This window comes from Catharus ustulatus, unplaced genomic scaffold (assembly GCF_009819885.2).
Source record: "Catharus ustulatus isolate bCatUst1 unplaced genomic scaffold, bCatUst1.pri.v2 scaffold_104_arrow_ctg1, whole genome shotgun sequence".
In the NCBI taxonomy this organism is placed as follows: Eukaryota; Metazoa; Chordata; class Aves; order Passeriformes; family Turdidae; genus Catharus; species Catharus ustulatus.
In genome coordinates this window covers 95596-106429 of record NW_024879451.1, presented here as the reverse complement: position 1 = coordinate 106429, position 10834 = coordinate 95596, and the positions used below count along the sequence as shown (strand labels likewise).

Genomic DNA, 10834 nt, shown 5'->3' with positions numbered 1-10834 from the left:
TCTCTCAGGCCAGCCCAGCTCCCTGCAAGCTCTGCCAGCTGCCCTGAGCTCTGTGCAGCACCAAGGGCCTCTCCCCAGCACAGCCCAGCCGGCTCTGGCCCCACAGCTCTGCTCAGCCCAGGGGGCTCTGGGCAGTGGCCCCACGGCCTCAGCCCCTGCCAAGGGCACAGCAGCAGCTGCAGCTCAGAGAGGACTCAGCCCCAGCCATGGGCAAGGGGCTTGGCCAAGGCAAAAGGAGGCTCCCTGGGTGCCCTGCTGCCCTGTCCCTGAGCTCCTGAGAGCTCTGCAGCCCCTGCTACCATCCCATCTGCCCAGGCCAGCACAACAGCCCTGGCCTTGGGGCCCTCCAGAGCTGCTCCTGCTCCAGGCCCAGGGCCCATCCCAGAGCTGGGGCAGCCACAAAGCTGTGCCCATTTCTGTTCATTCCTACTCTGATGAGGATGGACCCTCAATGATTTAGAGGTTGCTGATGAATTTTTCTATTCCAGAGGCCTCCTCATTCTTGAACTCCTCAGTTCAGAAATTCAGTGTGAAATGCTCATAAACATTGTTCAAAACACCCAAACAAGAAAAGCCCCTGGGAATTATTTCAGTTTTCAATTCTTCTGTGGTTAATTAAAGAGATTTCAGAAGTGTATTTAAAGTGGACATGCTATTTTGAAAAAAAAAAAAAAAGTTTAAAGTACAGTTTTGTCATATTTAGTTTTCTTTTTCTGTTTATAGATGGATATAATTAATGCCCAGTTGATATTGACCCCCAGCACTTTCTAATTCAGTCTGAATGCATATGAAAATCAAGACCCTTTATCAATCAATCAATCAGACTTTGTCCTTATCCCCTCCCCACCATTTCCTTCACCAGCCCCTGGGACTCCTATGGACCAGGAATGGTGTGTCCAGGAGGAGCAGAAAAGTGATATTTTTCCCCTGTGCTCGGCACTGGTTTGCCATCACCTTGAGTACTGGGTCCAGTTCTGGGTCCCCCAATTTAGGAAGGACATGGAGGGGCTGGAGCGTGTCCAGAGAAGGGCAACAAGGCTGGTGACGGGTCTGGAACACAAGTCTTGTGAAGAATGTCGAAGGGCGTTGGGGATGTTTATCCTGGAGAACAGGCGGCTCAGGGGAGACCTCATCACTCTCTACAACTCCCTGACAGGAGGGTGCAGTTGGGGATGGTTGGACTCTTTTTCCGACTAACAGTGACAGGACAAGAGGACACAGCCCTAAACTGAATCAGGGGAGATTTAGGCTGGACATTACGATAAGGGTACTCATAGAAAGGGTGATTTGGCATTGGAATGGGCTGCCCATGAGGTGAGTGAGTTACCGTCCCTGGAAGTGTTTTAGGAAAGACTGGATGTGGCACTGAGTGCCCTCGTCTAGGTGACAAGGCAGTATTAGGTCACAGGTTGGATTTGATTCTCTCAAAGATCTTTTCCAGTTTGGGTGATTCTGTGATGATTGTGACACTGCAGGGCCCTGAGGAAGCAAGGGGCCATTGTGACATTGCAGGGCCTCGTGGAAATGAGAGGACCATGGTGACACTGTGTACGACATGGCACCACAGAGCCAAGGGGCCACTGTGACACTGTGGGGCTACATGAAAGCAAGGAGTCCATTGTGACACTCTGGGTCCTTGTGGAACCACAGAGGTCACTGTGACACTGCAGGGCCTTGTGGAACCAAGGGGCCATTGTGCCATGGTGGAACCAAGGAGAGCCTTGTGAGAGTCTGAGGCCCAATGGAATCAAGGGGCCATTGTTCCATTGCAAGGACTCTTGGAACTAAGGGAACAATTGTGACACTGTGGTGCCCCATGGAACCAAGGGTCTCTGGTGACACTGCAGGATCTTGTGTAACCAGGGCTCCATTGTGACACTGAGGCACCAAGGAATTCATGGTGGCACTCGGAGGCCTCATGGAACCAAGAGGCCACTGTGACACTGCAGGGCCTTGTAGAACCATGCAGAGCATTGTGACAGAGCAGGACCTCATGTAATGATGGGGCCATTGTGACACTGCAGGGCCCGTGGAGCCAAGGGGCCGGTGCTGCTCCACATGGACTCATGGAATGAAGGAAACATGTTTGAGACCGTGGTGCCCCTTGGGACCAAGAGGTCATTGTGACACTGTGGAACCAAGGAGAGCATTGCTGCACTGCGAGACCTCATGGAACCAAGGACCACTTTGACACTGCAGGGCCTTGAGGGACAAAGGATCCATTGTGACAGGAGCAGGGCCCAAGGATCCAAGGGGTCTTGTGACACCAAGAGGTCCCATGGAATCAAAGAAACATTGTGGCACTGGGAGGCCTCATGGAATCTTGGAGACCATTGTGACACTCCAGGGCCCCATGGAATCTTGGTGACACCAAGTTGTGTGGGCATGTTGATCAGTGTATGGTAGGAGAGTTTTGCACAGGGACCAGGACAGGCTGGATCCAGGGCCCAAATCCAGCAAGGTGAGGTTTAACAAGACCGAGTGTTGGGTCCTGCACTTTGACCACAACAACCCCTGCAGTGGTACAGGCTGGGGACAGAGCGGCTGGATAGTGGCTCTACTCTGTCACAACAGACAAAGGCGTTCCATGAGGTTTCAGTGTCACAGTTGACTTCTAGGGTCCATGAGTCCATATTGTCACCAAATCACCAAAATATCAGAGAAGACTCCAGAATATTAATTTAGTTTTAAAGAGAGCATCATTTATTCAGGCCTGAGATCCAACAGGGGATAACACCTAACCTAACATAGACATGTGATTCAAAAAGCATGCTTCTCATATGCAGTTGCTGTGTGTGAGTTACAACTTACCCATTTCCATAAAACCCACTGCAAGTTCCCAGTTTCTATCCCCACTTTTTCTATCACTGCACCCTTAAGCGAGATGGCTTCTGGTCTTCAAATCATCCCTGCTGGGAAAGAAATCTTTCAAAACACTGCTCCTCTGCTAAAAGTTCACAGGCACAGTAAAAGTTGAATGAACCCTTTTGGTATCACAGCCAAGGCTTTGTGTGCCCAGAGAGAGGCAGGCAGGACGCAGAGATGTCACCAAAGGTGGGGCAGCCAGGGAATGATGACAGCCTGCAGGGACAGAGGCGCAGGGCAGGGACACCGTAGGACAGCCTGGGCTGCACAGGGCACAGGGATGGGCAGCAGCTGAAAGGCCCTGCCAGAGCCAACTCCTGCAGCACTTTGGCCATGGCTGCTGGCCCTGGGCCTGAGGCCAGCAGGAAAGGACAAGTGAGCCTTGCTGTGCTGGGGCCTCATTGCCTCCTTGTCCCTGCTCAGCAGCCTGGCAGGGGCCGCCCCATGGTGCTGCCCTTGGCATTGCACATCCCCAGAGCCCAGTGCCCCAGGAAGAGCCCTGAGCAATGAGGGAGGGACAGGATGTGCCTTGCCAGGGGCTGGGGCTCAGGCCTTGGCCCTTTGCATTGCTGAAACACATCCAGGTTTGCTCAGCATCAGAGACACCTTTCCCTTGTTTGTCCCCACCTGTCATCACTGCCTCCAGTGTTCTGCTCTAACTGGAACCTGGGGACACTTTCACAGTCATATCCCTCAGTGGAATCCATTAAAACTACAAGAAACTTCGGAGTTTCAATTTATTTTAAAGTTCTTGAGAAGTTTTTTGAACACTCTCTTAGGGACTGAGTCTGATGCAAACAATATCAAAGCCCTGAGGAGGTCATTAAAGCCTTTGTGCTGTGTCTGAGCTGTTGAGTTGGACCAAGCTCCTGACCCAGAGGCAACTCCCAAGTTGAACAAAGGAAAGCTTCAAAAGGAGATTCCTGCTGAGGAGCAGCTCCTCTCTCAGCCCAGCAGGGCTGAGGGCACTGCCTGCAGGCACTGAGGGGACAGGAGCCAGGCACAGACAGGCTAAAGGCAATCAGCACTGGGAAGACTTTGAGCTGAGACTTCACTTGGGGAACCATATTCACAGCCCTGGACATGGTGAGTGTGTGGGTGCAGGGCAATATCCCCTGTGCTCCTGGAGGGATCTCCTGGAGCCAGCACAGCCCAGAGCCTGGGGGATGTGTCAGGAGGACTCTCCCAGTTTCTCTGAGGCAGAGGAGGAGGAGAAGGAGGAGAATTTGCTACAGATGAGGGCTGCCCTGTGCACCATCAGAGGGACAGGGCAGGACGGCTCCTGCTGCCAGGGACGGCTGCAGGGGCTGAAGCTGGGGCTGCAGCCAGGGCTGCCCAGGGCTGTCCTGCAGAGCAGTTCCTGCAGCCCTCAGGGCTCATGGCCAGCCCAGGGCATGTGCCACCTGCAAGGGACAGCTCTCAGCCTGCCTGGGAGCTCCCCATGGACTGTGGGGAGAAGTTGGAGGTGGAAGGAGCCACCCCCATCAGCGCAGATTCCTCCTGCTGTGGAGATGGTGCTGCATGGCCAGGGCTGCTCTCAGCTCTCTCCTCAAGGGAAGGGCAAGGGGCTGTCAGGTGTGTCTGTGTCACTGAGACTCCTGCACTGTCCCACTGGGCATCAGCAGATCTGCCTCAGATCTCCCTCACAAAGTGCCTCCTCACCCTCCTCTCCCTGCAGACAGCAGTAGCAGAAGTAGCTTGGCTTGCAGCATCTCAGTCTGTCTGAGCTGCCTTTCAGGCCCTGGTGCCAGGGAGATGCCCCTGGGCAGTGCCCTGTGCTGGGAGGGGTGTGCAGGGCAGAGCTGAGACCCCAGGGCTGGGCTGGGCTCTGGGAGTACTGTAAGGGACAAGAATTGGAAACAGGGATGCAGCTCCCAGTGGACACAACTGCAGGCCACAGAGAACCATACAACCCCAGATACCTTCCATGTCCATCTGAACAGTGAAAGAGAGGAAGGTTTAGAGAGATTGGCTTTGAAACTGGAGCCTCAGAAATTCCACTTTATTTTTAAAGAAAATTTTAATTGTAAGAACTCTGTAAAAGCAGAAGATCTAATGAGCACTGGAAACCTGCTTAGGACCAGCAGGTCTGAGAGCACTGGGGCACAGGGTGCCCTGTTTTCCCTCCCTTTTTCCCCTGTTTTCTGAGCTCTCCATTATTCTGTCTGAGTGCAATGCTGAAGATGAGGCAGGAATGCAACAGCAAAACCCGAATTCAAAAAATTTAGCAAACTTCCCTCACAAGAGGAAAGTAATTTTTAAGAGATTCCATATAAAATAGCATAGGATAGACTCAAATAAGTTGGTCCCACCTTATCAATGTCTTCTTTAAACAGCCCACAATGGCCAGAGTGAAGAAATGTCCAACAGCAGCTCCATCAGCCACTTCCTCCTGCTGCCATTGGCAGACACGCGGCAGCTGCAGCTCCTGCACTTCTGCCTCTTCCTGGCCATCTCCCTGGCTGCCCTCCTGGGCAACGGCCTCATCATCAGCGCCGTAGCCTGCGACCACCACCTGCACACCCCCATGTTCTTCTTCCTGCTCAACCTGGCCCTCACTGACCTGGGATCAATCTGCACCACTGTCCCCAAAGCCATGCACAATTCCCTCTGGGACACCAGATATATCTCCTACACAGGATGTGCTGCACAAATTTTTTTCTTTCTTTTCTTTATGTCAGCAGAGTATTTCATCCTGACCATCATGTGCTACGACCGCTACGTGTCCATCTGCAAACCCCTGCACTATGGGTCTCTCCTGGGCAGCAGAGCTTGTGCCCACATGGCAGCAGCTGCCTGGGCCACTGCCTTTCTCCACGCACTTGTGCACACAGCCAATACATTCTCTCTGCCCCTGTGCCAGGGCAATGCCCTGGGACAGTTCTTCTGTGAAATCCCACAGATCCTCAAGCTCTCCTGCTCAAAATCCTATCTCAGGGAACTTGGGCTTCTTGCTGTTGGTATCTGTTTAGAGCTTGGATGTTTTGTGTTCATTGTTTTCTCCTATGTGCAGATCTTCAGGGCTGTGCTGAGGATCCCCTCTGAGCAGGGACGGCACAAAGCCTTTTCCACCTGCCTCCCTCACCTGGCTGTGCTCTCCCTGTTTCTCAGCACTGGCTTTTTTGCCTACCTGAAGCCCCCCTCCATCTCCTTCCCATCCCTGGATCTGGCCCTGTCAATTCTGTACTCAGTGGTGCCTCCAGCCCTGAACCCCCTCATCTACAGCCTGAGGAACCAGGAGCTCAAGGCCGCAATGTTGACCTCGATGACTGGAAAATTTCAGGAACATTAAATACTGGCAAATTTCATCAAATTACTTGTAATAAAAGTAATCTTTGATAGAATTGCTGGTTTGGTTGTGGTTTTGGGTTTTTTATTCCCTGTGTCTTTATTTTTTAATATTGTCTACAAAGAAAGGTCATTGCTTATGCCATTTCATATTTTGATTCTTTCGTTCTTTGCTTTGGTCACAGATTGTGTGAATGAGGTGCTGTGCTCTCAGTGGCTTTGAAGGAACTAAAGAATCTCCCAGAAAAGTTTTCACTGAAGATCACCATTTTCTTCCTTTCACTGTAGCTGCAGCAGAAATGCCACAGAGCTCTGCTCCTGCTGGCTACAAAATTCCTGATCCAGGCCAGGAGCCATTGTCCTTCTCAGCCACCTGCTCTCCATCAGTGCCCCCAGATCCCTTTCTGCCTGGCCAGTGTCCAGACACTCTGTCCCCAGCCTGTAGCACTGCAGGGGTTATTGTGGCCAAAATGCAGGACGTGGCACTTGGTCTTGTTAAACCTCACTTTGCTGGATTTGGGTCTGGATCCAGCCTGTCCAGGTCCCTGTGCAAAGCCCTCCTATGCTCCATCAGATCCACATTCACACCCAGTTTGGTGCCATCTGCACATTTGCTGATGGTGCACTCAATGCCCTCATGCAGATCATCGATGCAGATATTGAAATCCACGCTGGCTGGCTCTGATTCCTTGGTCATTCTGTAGTTGCCCTGTGATGGCACTCAAGGGTGATCTGTTCCATCACCTTGCTGCGCACCGCGGTCAGGCTGAAAGGCCTGGAGTTCCCCAGTGTCCTAGTTTAGGGCAAATTTGGGAGGAAACCTCCAAAGGCCCCCCCTCCCCAGGAAGCAAACCCAAGTGGCCCCTCCCAAAACCAGTTTGGGAAGAAATTTCCTCAGAGAGAAGTGGAAAAAAAATCTGTTTATTCAACATAGCACTGCCCAGCACAAAAAACCAATACTGAACAACAAAACCTCCTGCTGCTCTGAACAGATGATAAATTCAGAAAGTCTCTCTCCTGCGGCTGGTAGCTCGGCTGTAGCTCGGCTCAGTCTGTTATCAGTCATCCCTCTGGCACTGGAAAATGCCACAGGTGCAAAGTCCTGGTGCTTCCCCCAGGTCCCCAGTCCAGAGCTGGTTCACATAATTCCAGGAAATAAAAGGGAAAAAAAACTTTCTGGGGAACTTCTCTGCTTTAGTCAGTCCAAACTAGCTAAAAGAAAGGAGAGCTGTCCATCACAGCGACTGTCCAGGAGACCAAGTGATGGAACACCTATCTCTATGTTTTGAAAAGCAACAGTCTCAACCATTCCACTGCTTCTCCTTCCTCCGCTTTCACTCTCAAAGCCAGCCTTAAAGGTACAAAACTTATTTCTGGGCTACACAGACAAATGGGGATACAATTCAATATGACAAAGTCACCCCAGGACTTTCCACCCCTTATCCCCATATTGTCAATTCATTACCAAAACAAATATATATTCTAACTCTGCAGACACATACATTATGCATACACACATATATGGTATACCGCTGTGTATAGACAATAGAAGTAACACTCAACAGACAGTGATAGTTGCATGTGGTTCTCACCCAACAATCAGATCTCACTGAGGTACACATCATGTTGTTCCATCTTTCTGCATTATCCACCATGTGCAACCTGGTCCCTGAGCAATGACAACCCCATGAATGGGTTTGTCTGTACTCGAAGCAGAATTGATCCAAACTTCCCCAACAAACTTCTGGCATGCACCACTGGGACTTTGTCTCCATCTACTATGTGCAAGGGCTCAGACTGGGCAGGGCCTGGTCAGTTAGTGGAGCCTCTGGTGTTAACTAACCAGGTGATCTTCGCTAGATGCAGCTCCCAATTTTTGAAAGATTCCCCCACCCAATGCTTTCAAGGTGGTTTTCACAATCCATTGTACCTCTCCACTTTCCCAGCTGCTGGTGCATGGTAGGGATATGGTACACCCTTTTAATGCCGTGTTCCCTAGCCCAGGTGTTTATGAGGCTGTTCTTGGAATGAGTCCCATTTTCAGGCTCAATTCTCTCAGGGGTACCATGCCTCCAAAGGACCTGTTTCTCAAGGCCCAGGATGGTGCCCCGAGCAGTGGCATGAGGCACAGGGTAGGTCTCCAACCATCTGGTGGTGTCTTCTACCATTGTCAGCACATAGTGCTTGCCTTGGCGGGTTTGAGGCAGTGTGATGTAGTCAAGCCAGGCATCCCCGTACTTATATTTGGACCAAAGTCCACCATAACAGAGAGGTTTCACCCGCTTGGCTTGCTTGATGGCAGCACACATCTCACAGTCATGGATAACCTGAGAGATACTGTCCATGGTTAGATCCACCCCTCGGTCTTGTGCCCACTTATACGTGGCATCTCTGCCCTGATGACCTGAGGCATCATGGGCCCATCGAGCCAGGAACAACTCTCCTTTGTGTTGCCAATCTAAGTCTATCTTTGACACCTCTATCTTTGAGGCCTGATCTACCTGCTTATCATTTTGGTGCTCCTTATTAGCTCTACTCTACAGACATGAGCATCTACATGGTGGACTTTTACAGGTACAGTAATTTCACGAATACAAGCCGCACCAATTTGACCAAAATTTTGGTGGAAACCCGGAAGTGCGGCCAATATTCAGGGGCAGCTAATATATGAACAATATTCTAAAAGCTGCCAACACAGAAGTGAGAGCCCGCGGCAGCCCCAAGCCAAGCTGGAGCCCGGCCGGCCCCGGCTGAGGTGGGAAAGCCTGGCAGAGGCAGGGCCAGCAGTGTGGGGGGCGGGCGGCAGAGCCTGAGCCAACAGGGTGGGGCAGGGGGGGCGGCAGAGCCCGGGCCAGCAGGGCGGGGGAGCCCGGGAGAACTGGGGCTAGCAGTGCAGGGGAGCATGGCAGAAGCAGGAAACCCAGCGGGTGGGGCTGCCTGGCAGCGGGGGAAGCCCAGCAGAATGGGGGCCAGCAGCGTGGGGGAGCCCGGCGGTGCGGGGGCCTGCAGTGCCGGCCAGGGCGAGCAAACGCGGCGGCGGTGCAGACGGGAGGTGGGGGTCAGTGAGCCCGGTGGTGGCGGCAGCCCTGCCGGCCGGGCGAGCAAATGCCGCGCGGGGCGGCTGGTGAGCCGGGCAGCGGCGGCGGCGGCTACCCCGCTGGCAGGGCGAGCAAACGTGGCACGGGGTGGCTGGTGAGCCTGGCAGCGGCGGCGGCGGCTACCCCGCCAGCAGGGCGAGCGAACGCGGCAGCGGGGCGGTGCTGATGGGAGAGGGGGGCCAGCGAGCCCGGCGGCGGCAGCAGCACCACCCGGCCAGCCCCGCCAAGCCGTGGTGCTGAGCTGGGCCACCCAGCCCTGTCGGCAACCATGAGCGGGCCGAGCCTGCCTGGCCCCGCCCCGAGCCAGTAAAGCCCGCTATGCCGCAATCCTGTTACTAATTGACCAATTTGTGAAAGCTGCGCACGGATTCTCGCGACGAACGAAAGTGCGGCTAATATTCAGGGTGCGGCTTATCTATTGACAAAGACATCAACATTGTTGACGCACCGGAAGTGCGGCTTATAATCCGTGCGGCTTGTATTCATGAAACTACTGTAACAAGAACAAGTGCCGGGTTCTGCACTTTAGGCACTACAACTCCTGCAGTGCTCCAGGCTGGGGACAGAGTAGCTGGACAGCAGCCAGGCAGAAAGGGACCTGGGGGCACTGACGGGCAGAAAGTTGGACATGGGGCAGCAAGCTGGACATGAGCCAGCAGTGTGTCCAGGTGGCCAAGAAGGTCAATGGCTCCAGGCCTGGATCAGGAATGGTGTAGCCAGCAGAACCAGAGCAGTGGTTCCTTCCCTGTAATCAGCATTGGTGAGGCAGCATTTCAAGTACTATGTCCAGTTTGGGGTCCCCCAATTGTCCTGGTTTAAAGGACAGTATTGCCAGGAAAAAGGAGGAGCTTTTCCAAAAATTGAGAGTGAAAATCCCTCCCAGTTCACTATAATTTGGAAATTAAGGGGCTCTCAGGGAAAATGTATGGGTTTAGGAGTAACAGTTCTTTACTGATATATCTACAGGACAAAACAACAATATCAGCTATGAAAAATCAGTGACAGAACAGAACAAAACTCAGTCTCATTCCCTTTTCCATTCACAGACACTCTTCTCCACACGGTCCTGGTGGAGGGCGGGGAGGGGTGGGCCCCTCTCAGCCGAGGCAGCAGCAGGAGCAGGGAGGTGGAGGCAGCAGCAGCAACTTGTCCCAGGTGGGAGAAGGGTGAAGGAAGGAACTCCGCTCACCCTGTGTGTCCCAGTTCTCAGCGCTGTTCTCAGAAGCAGGAGGCTTTAGCAGTGCTGGAGTACAGGGCAGATCTGACCACAGAGAAAAACCTCTCTCCTCAGGGTTCGGGCTGGTAAGAGAGTGTTCCCCCAGAAGGACAAAGCAACCCACGACCATCCACCCCAACCTCTCAAACCCTCCCCCAGCAAGTGAGCCATTGAGACAGCCCCCCACCCATCCCATTTCTCTTGAGCAATTAAAAGCTAAGGGAGCTGCCCGACCAAATTTCTTAGCATGATAATGGGAAAAATTACTCCACCGAGGGAAAGAGTAAAAACCCTCCCAACCCCCAATTTAGGAAGGACATGGAGGGTCTGGAGTGTGTCCAGAGAAGGGCAACCGGGCAGGTAAGGG

General features: G+C 52.9%; 1 protein-coding gene across 1 annotated transcript; it reads left to right on the top strand.

Annotated features, from left to right (window-relative positions):
• The first annotated feature begins 5179 nt into the window (after window positions 1–5179).
• Window positions 5180–6157, top strand: LOC117011291 (olfactory receptor 14A16-like). Its single transcript, XM_033086659.1, has one exon. It carries the CDS (start codon window positions 5225–5227, stop codon window positions 6155–6157), a length of 933 nt encoding a protein of 310 aa, XP_032942550.1. The 5' UTR covers window positions 5180–5224.
• The last annotated feature ends 4677 nt before the right edge of the window (window positions 6158–10834 follow it).